The sequence below is a fragment of the Haemorhous mexicanus genome, chromosome 8 (assembly GCF_027477595.1).
Source record: "Haemorhous mexicanus isolate bHaeMex1 chromosome 8, bHaeMex1.pri, whole genome shotgun sequence".
NCBI classification, from domain to species: Eukaryota; Metazoa; Chordata; class Aves; order Passeriformes; family Fringillidae; genus Haemorhous; species Haemorhous mexicanus.
The window spans coordinates 19220022-19235091 of record NC_082348.1 but is presented as its reverse complement, the minus strand read 5'-3'; the positions used below and the strand labels follow the sequence as shown (position 1 = coordinate 19235091).

The 15070-nt window shown below is 36.6% G+C and overlaps 1 protein-coding gene across 1 annotated transcript in view; it reads left to right on the top strand.

Moving 5' to 3' along the window:
- LRP2 (LDL receptor related protein 2) overlaps positions 1–15070 on the top strand; it is a 109417-nt gene that overhangs the window by 59266 nt on the left and 35081 nt on the right. Inside the window, 15 exon segments of the mRNA XM_059852359.1 lie at positions 901–1044; positions 2012–2121; positions 3032–3209; positions 3526–3739; positions 4193–4432; positions 4568–4756; positions 5740–6660; positions 7213–7378; positions 7853–8011; positions 8928–9217; positions 10206–10409; positions 10788–11030; positions 11644–11769; positions 13392–13511; positions 14335–14466. Coding sequence (XP_059708342.1) covers positions 901–1044; positions 2012–2121; positions 3032–3209; positions 3526–3739; positions 4193–4432; positions 4568–4756; positions 5740–6660; positions 7213–7378; positions 7853–8011; positions 8928–9217; positions 10206–10409; positions 10788–11030; positions 11644–11769; positions 13392–13511; positions 14335–14466 — 3436 coding nt within the window.

Here is a 15070-nt window from a genome sequence, read left to right as displayed (position 1 = left end):
CTCTTGGAAACTTAAAAACAATTCTTTTTGTCAAGAAAAGCAATAATTAGGTCTTGGAGAAATATGATGGTAGATAAGGAGATTTCTGTAATTATGTTTTAACAGAAACAATTCACACAAACTTGTTATGTTTCATCCACACAAGATTTTTGTTTTTTTTCCCCAATCTTCTTTCTTTACATTCTGCAGCTCTGAAGTAAATACAATTTTTAAAAGAACTAATTTTAAAGTGTATTCTATGCCACTAATAAAGAAATTACAATTTGTTTAATTATTTGTTCTTTTAAAGTTAGAATGTTTAGTTCAATGAAGTACTTAAATAGACCTATTTAAGCAAATCTTTGCCCGAGAAACTACTAAAGTACTTGGGAATCTGTTTCATCTTCCCTGCAGTCTGAAAAAAATATTCTTGGCAGATGTCAGCCAGCAGACACAGCTGACATATACAATAGTGTGGGAGGTCAAGGGCTGATACATCCCTTAACAGCAAGGTAAATCCTGGCAAGTGGAATGGCAGGTGCCTTCACAGGGCAAGTGTTAAGTGTAGGTGCTAGGTCTGCTTTAGGTGAGTCTTGACTAGGCCAGACAAATGTGTGCCTCTGGGCTGTGCCCCCCAGCTGTATCCCTCACCTGCAGGCCTCAGGCTTCTGTTGCTCCCAAACAGAGCTGAGACACCTGAGTCAGTCATGGATCATCCTCTGCAAAAAAGATATTTCTATAGTTCCTGTGCTCCATTTTATGTTCCTGGTTCTGCCCTATCTCTGCCTCTGCCTTCTTCCTCCTAGAACAGTGCTAGCATTAGAAAAGATTGCAGTATAAAAGAAGTGCTAGTGTAGTTGGAATAGAAGAGTGTTTTCAGCTCTTGACATTTTTTAAACTTTTGTTATTTTTCTTTCCAAGGGTGAAATTCACAGAGTGAGGTCAGATGGAGCCAACAGGACAGTTTTTGCTCCAGCAGCTGTTATTGGTGCTCCTACTGGTCTGGCACTAGACTGGATATCTGCAAACCTGTATTACACTAACCCAGGGACGCAGTCAATTGAGGTAATTATTTAAGAGGGACAATTGGAAAATAAGAGCCTAGATTTTTCACTGCTACTTATACAGGTTGAAATTAGTAATATTTATTTTGTGAAAAACTTAAATTAGATTTACTTTGAAGTGTAATCTGTCGGTAGAAAAATACTTTACAAACTTGAAGAGAAACCTAAATTTAAACATGGTCAAAAAGATTGAAAGCAATATATTTCGGACATTTTATTTGTGCATAGATCTGTCCTGCAAATTTTATTGGTGTATAAATCTCTCTTTTTGTATAAATCTCTCTTTGTATATAAATCTCTCTTAGGCTTCTATCATTTAACACACAGCATCTATGATGACTAGAGTTACTACTGTTACTATCCTTACTTCAAATCAATGATCCCAATGCAATGCCTCTGATAGTAAAGGAATGCTGCCATTGAGCACAATAAGATCCATTCCCAAATGCTTTGATAATGTATCATGTAGCTTTCCAGAGACAAGCAGTCTCATGGTATGTGAAGAATAAAATTGTCATTCAGAGTAGGGAAGTAGAGGATAAGTAATATATAATACAGTAATGACTATGAATAAACCCAGTCATTAGTGTTCTTGTTCCAAAATATGAATGCCTACTATTAAATTAAAAGGCAGCTAATTTGAGCAAATGAAACGGGATACTTCCTAAATCAGAATTTCATCAAACCATTCAGGCCTTGAAGATATTATGGAAACTGAAAGATAAATTGTTTTTATACTTAGGATCTTTCCTTGTTATCATAGACAGTTTCGGAGCTGCAAGCAGCTCCTTCAAGAGATGAATGTTAGAGAAGGGAGGCAGTTAGAGTTCAGAACAATGTTTTTTTTTCTTCATGGTATTCAAGAAAGTGTTCTGCAATTTCAACTCCGTATTGATTTAGGCTTCATTCCTGTAATTTGCACTGTAAGTTCTATATTGCATGGTCTGATAAGATCAATGTTTGCATAGGTCCTGAAGCTGCATGGTGACATAATGTACAGGAAAACACTGATTACCAATGATGGCACCTCTCTGGGAGCTGGCACACCAATTGGTTTGGCAGTTGATCCAGCAAGAGGGTAAATTTCCAAAACTGCTATTGTATTTCCTCATGAGTGTATTCTCCATATTTTTCTTGTTTTTCAGGATTTTCATCCTGAATTTGACATGGTTTTGTTTGTTTCATATTTGTGCGGAATTTATTTACTCTTTTTAAGCTGTAAAAAATACAGCTTCCTAAATTATTACGCAGATGTTCATCCTCCTTAATTTACAATATGCTTGTATAGTACCGTTTTTTAATTTAAAAAAAATCTCAGAATATTATGATTGTGAAAAAATGCCTGAAAAATGGGAACCCAGAATAAAGAGTACTCCAAAGTCTCTCTGTAAAATATCTTGTAATGTCTGACTTGAGCCTAGTAGAAAGACATATTACATTATTACATGGGAAAAATGTCACATGTCAAAAAGTATAGCACTAATTATAATTTTGATGCTTGCTCCCAAAAAGAACAACTTGCCTTTTTTCTGTATCATCTAGATTTTTTCTGATTCTGTAGTTTTAATTGAAAATTGAAACCAAACTCACTCTGAAATGTTGCAGCCATCTGTGAAACAGAATTATTATTATTATTATTATTGTAAGGAGGAGTCCTTTTGTGTTATAGTCATAATACTCTTGTGCATTTACCTGCTGGTGGCATCATGGGATGAAATAGGCGAGGTTATGGATTTCTAAAAATTATTTAAGAGGCATTCCTCTCTTTCAAGAGAAGCAGGTGTTTCTCTTTGTCGAGAGAACAAACATTTTTCTCTTTCTCAAATAAGCTCTTTTTCATTGTGGTTCAATTCAATGTGAGCTCTGTTCAGTATGTGCTGAAGTGTTTGACTGACAGAGGAATCGGTTTTAAGCATAAGCTCAAGCGACTCTGGTCCACTGATTTCTCTTGCCAGTTTTGCTAACAGATCTGATAATGTTTGTTACAGGAAGTTGTACTGGACAGACCAAGGAACTGACAGTGGAGTCCCAGCAAAGATTGCCAGTGCAAACATGGATGGCTCAGGCATACAAACACTCTTCACTGGCAACCTGGACCATGTAGAGTTTCTTACCATTGACATTAAGGAACAAAAGTTGTACTGGGCTGTTACAAGCACAGGAATGGTAGGAAATATTTTTTAAATAATTGCTTCTTTACCTATCTCTGCATCTATGGTTCACATGAGTGATTCAGTTATTTCAGTTTTCTCTTATAAATGGGAGTTGCAGGACCAAGAAAAATCTGGGTAGTTGTTATTAAATACCATCAAAAGGATAAGATCAGAAATCATATACTGCCTGCCTTTTCTTCCTACCTTGTACCTAAAGATTTCATGCACAAAAGACATTTTAGTATCATGTGTTGCGTTTTCGTTTTATATTCTAACACTGAACTGTTGCTATAGGAAATATAATCTTAATCTTTAAAATGATTTCTTAGATTGAGAGAGGCAATATGGATGGTACAAATCGTGTGACTCTGGTGGTTCATCTTTCTCATCCCTGGGGAGTTGCTGTCTACGGTACCTTTCTGTACTATACTGATCGAGATTATGAAGTAATTGAACGAGTTGACAAGGCCACCGGTGCAAACAAAGTAGTACTGAGAGATAATGTCCCAAGACTGAAGAGCCTACGAGTGTATTACAGAGACAGTGAGTATTTGCTAGAGACATCTTTCAGGATATTCAACTTGCAAAACCCAAACTTTTCTTAGAGACAGAATGGTTGCTCTTTCAAAGGAGACATTTTGATTTGGCTTACAGGAAAAGTATCAGTAACATTTTGCCTGGTTTTGGTAAAGAGATGCTCCACCATCTACTTAAGGCATCTATTGGCTCATGTAGTTTTACTAAAGTCCTGTTGACTAAGAAAGCTTGTTACTTTAGTTTCCAATTTGTTTCATCTGATTGTTGGCCCCATTGATCTTAGATGGCAAGAGACCAATAAACCTATTACTATCACATCTGTGCTAAAATGTATTCTGATTAGGATCTTTATTTTTGTCAGCTGATTGTTAATACTATACAACTGTGGGTTGGTTGTATATCTATGGGTGTTTGTAATGATACAGTTGAGATTTTTGTTTTGCCATGAATGTCTTGCAGATTCTGCTGGTTCCACAAATGGCTGCAGTAATAATATTGGAGTTTGCCAGCAGCTTTGCCTGCCTGTACCTGGTGGATATTTCACCTGTGCCTGTGCTACTGGCTTTCAGCTAAATCCTGATAACAGAACCTGCTCCCCATACAGTTCATTTGTAGTTGTTTCCATGCTCTCTGCAATTAAAGGATTTAGTTTAGAGACATCAGATCACTCTGAAGCCATGGTACCACTGGCAGGAAGAGGTATGTGAATATTATAATAGGAAAAAATATTGTCATGCCTAGTATTTTGGCATTTCTTTCTAGCTTAGCACATACTTTAAATAATTTAGTTTATATTAAAAAATAATTTAATTAACACTTTTCAAAATATTTCAGGACGGAATGCACTTCATGTGGATGTTCACATGCCTTCTGGTTTCATTTACTGGTGTGACTTCAGTAGCACAGTGACATCTCAGAATGCAATACGTAAAATTAAACCTGATGGTTCTTATTTTAGAAATGTTGTTACAAATGGAATAGGACGAAATGGGATCCGTGGCATTGCAATTGACTGGGTAGCAGGTAAGCACAGCTGAATTTAGGAGAATGTTATTCTTTACATGTTATAAATTTTTTAGGCTAACATAACCAGATTCTAATGGAACTATTTTGAATGGAAGTACCATGGTTCTAGCTTGTGGTTTAATGGACTGATTTTAAAATTAAAGGAAGTAATGAATGGCTCTTATGTTTATTTATATATATGTAAAGGTGAAAGTTTATCAGAGAAGATGTACAGAACCTTTTCTCTCCTGATGCTTTAATATTTGTCTTAGGCCTCTGTTCTTGTCTGTATGTTTGTACATAGCTGTGAACTATCATTGTGAAAACATGTACCAGAGAAGAATGCACAAAACCTGTCTTGTGACATTGTAAATAAGAAAGGATTTTTAATCTACCCTCAGATTGTTGTGTACAGATATTATAAGTTATAATGAGAAGTGAAAAAAGCAGAAGAAATATTTATCTTTGAACTATAATTTCCACATGTGCACTTCCTGTTCCTATTTAAACATATTAGAGATTAATTCAAATATGAACTCTTCAGAAAGTATTTATCAACAATTGCCATTAATACTTTAGTTTTGTATATATATATATATGTACTGTATATATGTTTTGCAAAAGTTCTTCAGTTGATTGATAGGCTTGTTGGGATGAGTTTTAGGATAATCATCTGCTGTAAACAATTTAGTTCCTGTATACAGTCTTGTGCCATAACATGGACTTCATAGTTGTGTGTTTTAAAAGGCAGCTGTACTACTGATACCCATGGCCATCCATGAGAGTGTAGAAATTAACTGACTACTGTCAGTTTGGCTGTCTTCTTTCTAATTCATCAGATGATACACGAATACCTTATGCTTTCAACTACTAACATATTTATGATGGCTATTCATTTTGTGGTTCGGTATTTTAGCAACTTGTGTTTCTCAGGCATTGATGCTAATGTTAACTTTCTCTTTTGCTTTTCTGATTTGTTTTGTTTTGGTTTTTGTATACAGGAAATCTTTATTTTACAAATGCCTTCCTGACAGAGACTTTTATAGAAGTTTTGCGCTTAAACACAACTTATCGCCGTGTGCTTCTGAAAACTACCATAGACATGCCAAGGCACATAGTAGTTGACCCAAAAAACAGATATCTCTTCTGGGCTGATTATGGGCAAAATCCAAAAATCGAACGTGCATTTCTTGACTGCACCAACAGAACAGTTCTTGTGTCTGAGGGCATTGTCACACCTCGTGGATTGGCCATAGATCACAGCAATGGCTATGTTTACTGGGTGGATGATTCCTTAGATATGATTGCAAGAATTCAGCCCGATGGTGGTGATGTTGAAATTGTACGTTATGGCAGTCGCTATCCAACTCCATATGGTATCACTATCTTTGGCAATTCCATGATCTGGGTGGATCGAAACCTGAAAAAAGTCTTCCAAGCCAGCAAGCAGCCAGGCAATACTGATCAACCAACAGTAATAAGAGATAACATCAATTGGCTAAGGGATGTTACAGTTTACAACAGTAATTTCCAGTCACGTTCTCCCCTTGATGTCAACAACAATCCTTGTTTGGACAACAATGGAGGTTGTTCTCACCTCTGTTTTGCCCTCCCTGACATTCAGACACCGAAATGTGGTTGTGCCTTTGGAACACTAGGCAGTGATGGCAAGAGATGTTCCATTTCAACAGATGATTACTTGATTTTTGCTCTTGAAAATGCCCTCAGAAGTATCCACCTAGATCCTGAAAACCACAGTCCTCCCTTCCGCACAGTCAATGTGTTAAGAACTGCTGTGGCCCTGGATTTTGACAGCATAAACAACCGAATATATTTTACACAAAGTTATCCTTCAGGAACAGGAAGAATCAGTTATGTTAGTATTTACTCAGGAATTAGCTCTCCAACTGTAGTTGCATCTGGTAAGTGCACTGAAATATAGTACAAAGTAATCAGATATTAAAAAAAAAATGACCTGCAGCACCTGCCACTAGCTCAACAGGCAGTTTTATGCGGAAGGTCAAGGTCAACCACTTAGTTAAGATATCTAATAAATGCTCTTTCTTCTTTCTCATTTTTTCCTTTTCTGAGATTCTTATTTCATCTTGATCTCAATGATATGGAAATATAAAACTGTATAGATATTATTCTGTATATAAAATGATACATAAGAAATTTAAATTATATGCAATAAATTAATGTAATGAAAACGAGGGAGGATTCCTGCTACAGGAAGAATAGCAACCAGAACTTAAATCTGTGTTAGGGAAATGTCTTTGTAACAGTATTGTATAGCCGGGGTCTGCCTGATTCCCAGTATTACTACTCCAGTTTTTTAAATGGACAGATTTGCACTGGTACCAATGGCATTTCAAAGAAGTCTTCGGTGTAGCCAGATTATAATAGATGAAGAGTGCTGAAGTATCTCAGGGAACCGTGCTGAGCTTGTGTGTGTTTGCTTGCATGTGCCTAAGACCTGGGGACTCCAGATGGCATAGCCTTTGACTGGATCAACAACAGAGTTTACTACAGTGACTACCTCAATCAGACCATCAGCTCGATGGCTGTGGATGGATCAAACCGCACAGTGATCGCCCGGGTGCCACGGCCGAGAGCCATTGTATTAGATCCCTGCAGAGGGTATGTGTTGCACTTTGTTTTGACTGCAGGTGAAACTACAATTTAGACCTTGACAAAGATTGCCAGAGATTTTCTATAACCCTAACCTTTTTTCTGTTGTATTCCTTGAATGCTTCAGAAGAATTCTTGTTTCAGTGACAGAACATTTCCTGAGAGGTTGAGGATCTTACTGTATGATGCTGTGCTTTTAATTCCATTACCAGTTATGCTGTGTTATAATTAAGAAAGATAAGAAAGAGATTAATTGACTTTAGTGGGTTCACATAGGAGCCGGAAAAAATTTTCTGAAGTTTACTGCAGTAGACCCCAGTGATCCTTCTAAAGACTCCTTTGTCAACGTGAGCCAAAATAGAGGAAGATCTTTTCTTGTAGTTTTGGAATGCACACTTCAGTAAGGTACATGAGGGTGGAAATACCACCAAAAGCAGAGTTTATGAGTTTTGTTTTATGAAAATATAATTATGTTATTGACAGGTATATGTACTGGACTGACTGGAGTTCAAATGCAAAGATTGAACGAGCTACACTTGGAGGAAACTTCAGAACACCGATTGTGAGCACAAACTTGGTATGGCCAAATGGACTTACCCTGGACTATGAAGAACAGCAGCTGTACTGGGCCGATGCAAATCTGTATGTATTGATAACACACTTGTTGGTTTACATTTAGTTAATATTTTAATAGCTCTATTTATTTTTCCTCACTTCTTAGCTGATTTTCAGCATTTCAGTTGAATTTGGTACTTGACATTATAGAATGTTAGGAGTTACTTAATAGTAATGCAATGTCAAGTTTTTATATTGCTGTGAAACTACTGTGCAATAAGAAGCTATATTATGTCACAGTGTAGATTTTGTTCTCTGCTTTATGCACTTGCACCCACTGTCAGTTTGTTTGTCTTACATGCAATTCAGGATGTGTGTCTTCTCCAACAAATAGAATCACAGTACATTTTACAGTATTCATTGCTCATGGTTCATGCCTATCACCTGTGGAATTTGGCCTGATACTCTTGCTGTTGCCTACCAGACAGAGTTCTACCCTTGAATTTATGCCACAGAATTTCTTCCATCAGCAGGAAAATTTTAAAAAATGGTTTTGTTTTCTGAGCATTCAAATTTACCCATGGTCTCGGAGAAACCACCTCAGCAATCAGGCCTTTCCCTTCTGATTCCTTCAGCATAGAAGTTATTTTTCAGACTTTTTTGTTGTATCAGAAGAGTGTTCTCTGTAGTGTAATACATCCCATGGCCTTGTCTCTGTGGAATCTTCTGGGAAGAAGGTAGCTGTTTGGATTTATCTGCCTGCAGGAGGGCAAGGCACTTGTAATGGGGTGTCTGTTTTAAGAGGAATTCAGGATATCAAATGGAATGTACACTTTTCTGTTTCAAACTCTAGTTAATGGAGTTGGGGGAGCATAAGCAGCACCCAAGATATTGGTGAACACTACTGAAGTGCTGGATGTCAGTTACGAGACTAATTAGGGCGTGGTTTTATACATAAGTTAAAAGACTTCTTTAAGATGTAATAATTTCTTTGCTATTCTAGGCAGAAGATTGAGAGATGCACCCTCACTGGTACAAATCGTGAGGTAATTGTTAGCACTGCTTTGCATCCATTTGCAATGACAGTGTTTGATCAGCACATATATTGGACAGACTGGAACACACGAAGCATTTATAGAGCTAATAAGTATGATGGTTCAGATCAGATTGTAATGATCATGAATCTTCCACAAAGACCAATGGATATTCATGTCTGGGCAAAAAGTAAACAGCAGCAGTGTATGAACCCTTGCAACCAGTTCAATGGTGGCTGCAGTCACATCTGTGCACCAGGTAAGCTGTTATGCTTGTTGGCTGCAAGCTATTACTCTTGCCTGTATTAGAGTTTAGACTATAACAATTCTAGTCACATGGGGACAGCTGAAATACTTCTTAGTGTTCACAAATTTTTATTATGTATTTTATTTACAAATTTAATCAAAATAGTTGCCATTTAAGATCATGGTGTTTCACCAACACACCTAGGGGTTGTGTCTGAGAATCCTCACAAGTGGAAAGTATGGGTTTCTCTTAAACCAAACTTAAACCAAACCATTGTTTTCTGGGGTTTAAACTTTCCTTGGATGAGACATGAAGTGAGTGCTGCAGTTTATGCTTACCTTAAGAGTATATGCTCTTACTGATCACGTATTTCCTACAAGACATTCTAAAAATTTATGGTTGTTATTTCTTTACATAAGTGTTACAGAGCTGTTTCATGTGTTGTAGATTTTTGGAAGTTATGATCCTTTACTTTGAAAAAGTAATTCAGTGCCTGTTTTCATTTGTAGCGTCTTAAATACCATTAAAGCTCTATCTTGCCTGAAAACAACTCAAACTTCTCATTGATTTTGAGAAGAGCAGTTTGTCTATTGCAAGAAATTTTGAACATCTGTTTTGATTTTGAGGGGTAAAGTCTCAGTGGATATAGCTGTGATTTTTGAAAGCATCATGTGCCATCTTGCTGCCACTAAAAAGGTGTTTGGACAACAAGAAAATACTAAGATACTCCAAATTCTGATCTCAGTTTGTCTAAGGAAATCTGAAATAACTTTTTTGGGGTTTAATGCATTTGCATATGCTTAACTGAGATTAAAGTCTGGCTAAGTCACTACATTACTATCTATGTAAATAGATTGTATAGGAATTATGAAAATTGCTTTGCCTTTTCCAGTGTTACAACTGTGAACATTTTCATGGAAACCTATATAGAACATCAATGTCAAATTTGTTTTTTTGTTGTATCCTATTTTTATTTTTTTACTCTATCAAACAAATTTAGGTCCAGCTGGTGCAGAATGTCAGTGCCCCTCTGAAGGTCGCTGGTATTTAGCCAATAACAACAAGCACTGTATTGTGGATAATGGTACCAGGTGTGATACTGGTTTCTTCACATGCCTTAATGGACATTGTATCTCTGAGCGGTGGAAATGTGACAATGACAATGATTGTGGTGATGGCAGTGATGAGTTGGAAAGTGTGTGTGGTAAGCATTTAAAATAACTGCTTTAGAAAGGGCACTCTGTTGCCTGTTCTGTAGTCTCTGTCACTTATATGGCTTTATGATCATGGATCTTATGGCTGTAGTTTAGAAATGATCCCTTGCTTGCTCACAGATTTGAGGTCTGAAAGACTAGTGGTTTGCTTTAGAATCCAGAAGCACTGTAGTATTGAATTTTTGTCATGTATAGCCAATTTCTAATTTTTTAATTTAAATATGTATTTTACTTTTCATGCAGTCCGTTTTGCAGCTGTGTTTGCACTGGCAGGTAAAAATATTGTGATTTTGCTTGTTACTTTGTCAGAGAACTTAGATTACATTTTATCCACTTTTTTTTTTCCCCCCCTTTTTTATTTTCTACAGCTTTCCATACTTGTCAGCCAACAGCTTTCACCTGTGGCAATGGGCGGTGTGTACCCTATCATTACCGCTGCGATCACTACAATGACTGTGGAGATAACAGTGATGAGCTTGGCTGCTTGTTCCGAACCTGTGACTCCCACACAGAATTTACTTGCAATAATGGAAGGTGTATATCCCTTCAGTATGTCTGCAATGGAGTAAACAACTGTTATGACAATGGCACCTCAGATGAGAGGAATTGCCGTAAGTTGAGTCTTAGTACCTAGTCTGTTGGTGTCTGACTCTCTGGACAAAGGAGGAGGGAAATGTGGTTTTATGTGAAGAAATCTGACAAAACCAGCAAGAAGGACAAAAGTTTTTTAAATTTACATTACTGGTACTGTTCAGTGCTGTTTGAAGCAAATAGAATTGCTAAATCATGTTCTGGAACACCCTAAGATATGACATAATAAATGTTGCTGTAAGTAGTCTTCCTTGAAGCAACAAATGCTCATGCAGTATGTAATGTTAATTCTTGTGAGTAATTCCATGCATTTCAAAAATATTATTTCAGATAACTTGGATTCAAGGTTTATGTTTTTGCAGGATTAGCCTAGAATTTGACAATGGCCTTTTACTTTGTGTCATGCTATATTAATTATACTGTATTTAATAATCTGGAGTGTATATTGGGATCCCATAACGGTACAGTTTAAAATTATATGCCTTATAAAAGTTATCGGTTATGTTTGTTTTCTTTAAGATGTAAACTGTGATTAGTTCAATATTGGCTACTTTTGCAGTTCATGAAAATAGCAGCATAACAGTGTTTAAAATAGCTCTAAAGCACTTTTTCTTTTTTCCTCCCTCCTTAAAGCGGAGCGTACGTGCCAGTCTGGTTTTACAAAATGCCAAAGCACAAATATTTGCATTCCTCGAACGTACTTGTGTGATGGTGATAATGACTGTGGAGATATGAGTGATGAGAGTCCTACTCACTGTGGTAAGTCAAGAGAGTTAAAGGGCCTTTGTTACTTCTCTGATACCTCTGTAATTTATTCCACTCCTCGTTTCTTTTAATATAACTCCAACTTTTCTCAAAACATGTACTTTTTTAATACTGAAGTTATATATACATGCTACTGTTATCTCATAATTATCTAAATAATGCTTTTAGCTAATAAAAATGATAAATTTTTGCAGAGTTTTAATATAGCATTTGAGGATTGTTCCTTTTGCTTATTTTGGTCTGTATTTTTTAATGCTTTACAAGGTGTTTGGCACTTAAGTATTATAGAGAGTTGTCTTTTTCCATAACTTTAACATTAGAATATTCTTCCTTCTAACCGAATGAATTTGTCTATGGTCTCAAATTTCTTTTAGCTCTTTCATGTGGTTAGGCTTTAGCATATTATTCATTGTTTATTGTATCTTCCAGTTAGGATATGGAAGTGCCTAGTTTTGAATCAGCCTTAATTACAAACCAGATTAAATTTGCTAGGACATTTTTATTAGGTAGAAGTTAGGTAGTAGTTTTCCCATATGAAATACTATGGATTGATTTGTAAAACATAATGGCTATTTTCAGGTCATGATTTAGTTTTAGTATTGTCTGAGCAGATTATTTTTTGCTTTCACTTTTTCTAAAGGTACTTGCCTTGAACTAACTATGCCACAGTTTTTCTAAAATATGAGTTCAATTTTTCTAGCCAAAATGTGGCCACTTTCATGTATGGACACCAATGTGTCAAGAATATGTGGCTATAGTGAGCCTTGTTCTGCTTGTCAAAGGTGTGCTTTGTCCCTTCTACTGTTAATGTCTTTGCTGAATTATGTGAATTGAGAAGTGGTGAAGGCAAGGAAGAGAGAGAGAGAGAGAATGAGAGAAGAAAGAAACACTAAGATGTTAATGAGCAATAGTTAACTGTTTGATTTCCATCATTAAAGGCACAGGGAAGGGCAAGTTAAAAGACCAGACTTAATCCTTCTGGTATTTTGAAACTATCAGAGGGTACAGGAAAGTATTGGTAACTACGGAAGAAATTGTCAAAACCCCTTATACATGCAAGTGCAGAGAGTACTTGCAGCATGCTGAGCTGGAACTACTCAGTGTTATGGTTTGTTCTTCACTGCCATTAAGGAAAGATTGCTACCAGCAAGTGAAGAAAAATTGGTAGGAGGAAAATTCTCTGCCATGAGATACTACTTAGTGCACATTTTGATTTCCTGTAAAGCACTGAGTCTTTTATGCCTGATTTGAGCACTGGAGAAATGAGTACACTGTAATGTGGTCATTTGCCTGTGCACAAATCTCAAATACAAATGTAGAATATATGTACAGTTGCTGCATGCAATCCTATTTCCAGGGTAAATTCTGTCAACTTACTAGCTGATACCTATGCCCAGGGAGAAAATCAAGTGCATTTTTTTGCATACAAATATCAAACTAGTTTGTACAATGAAATCTTTCCAGAGAGGCTGACAAAAGACATCCATCCTAAGATAATTTTTTCTCTTTCTTTTTTGGGGACTGTAATATTTTTTGCATAACATGCAAAAACAACTTAAAACAAGTGGAAAGGTAGCAGAAAAAAAAAGAAATCATTCATAGGTTTTTTCTTCCAGTCTCTCTGACTTGCACAAATAGTGAGTTTCGTTGTACGTCGGGACGTTGTATTCCTGCTCATTGGTACTGTGATCAAGGAATAGACTGTGCTGATGGCTCTGATGAACCTGCCTCTTGTGGTAAGTCTGCACTCAGAAGGTACAACGTGATGGGTTAGGGCAAATCATTAGTTTGTCCTGTAGGCAGAAGCTTTAATCCAGACTAGGTAGAAAATAAGTATCTTCTAGGTTTTATTCACTCTTGCTAATTTGAGTCACTGAGTAATTTGAGTTTTAAATCCTTAAAGCTGTGTATGAAATATGAAGGTTTTAGTTGCAACAACTGATTGCTTGTAATGTGATTACTCTCAATGTATAACTTCCTATCCCTATAAGACTATGATGGTAGTGAATCAAATGGCAAAAAATAGCAAGTATTTTGGTATTGTTTTACATGTAAAAGCAGATGTCCTGCTGTACAGAAAGTGTGCATGCAGTATAATATGTGGGGGAAAAGGGAATGTGGGATGCAGAGGGGAAAGGTGTTGACACAGTATATGGGTTTCATAGTATTACAGTAAAGAAATCCTGTATGTACAATAGAAACTGATGGGAATAAGCAGAGGAGCAGGGTAGGAGGTGAAAAAAAGGACATTGATATCCAGGGAAGAAGAGAAGGAGCTAACTGAAGTCACTGACAATTGATATTATAACATAATTATTATTCTCATTGTAAAAGTAAGAATAACACAAGGCAAGATTCTTCTGTGGTTTCACTTTGCTCATTATTGGAGTTGCATCTTTAGCTTAAGAAAATGTTTTGCATCTTGTACATTAACTATTTTACAATTAAGCTTTGATTTTACATGTCACCATCCTAAGCTTCTGCCTAAAATAGTCCTCAGTAGATTTCATGGCCGTGCAGGTTAGTTTAACAAGCACAGTGATTGTGTTCATTTTGAAGTGCCCCAAATGCGGACTTGTTCGAGTGACCAGTTCAGATGTGATGATGGCAGATGTATCCCAGCAACGTGGATCTGTGATGGTGATAATGACTGTGGGGATATGAGCGATGAGGATCAAAGACATAATTGTGGTAGGTGGTTAATGCGAGTAGATACTGCACTTTGTCCTGCAGGTGTTTTTTAGAAAAAAACCAACCCCCAAACACTCACTGCCTATTTTTCTAACCCATAAAGGTGCACATTTAGCATGAGGTACAGTCTTTCTACACCTTCATTTTCATGATATTGAATCAAAATTGAATATTTTACTAGTAAAAAAACCCAACAAAACATTGTTTTAATTTTGCAGTAATTCTTCTTTGAATTGTTAAGTGAAATGGAGGTATAATTAACCTGGGTTGTGTATATGATCTGGGCAGCTAGAGCAGCTTCAGTGGAGATATTCCCTAGTGATCATGCACTGCATCTTGTGAATATTAATAACCACATGTTTGTGGCTTAAAATCTTTAAAAACTAGTGAACAAAATAAGTGTATCTGTTCAGAGAGTGAACGAAGGGAAGGAGGTTCACCAAGACTGGTCCTACTTCTTGATTCTTTCGAGAATAGCTGGTTATACTTGTAGTCCTTGCCCTTATTAACTGTAGTATTTCTACCTCTGCTTGCTCCCTGGAACACAGAATAGCTGGAAAAATAGGGAATAGAGGCTGTTCAGCTTCCAAAAATCTGGCTGAAA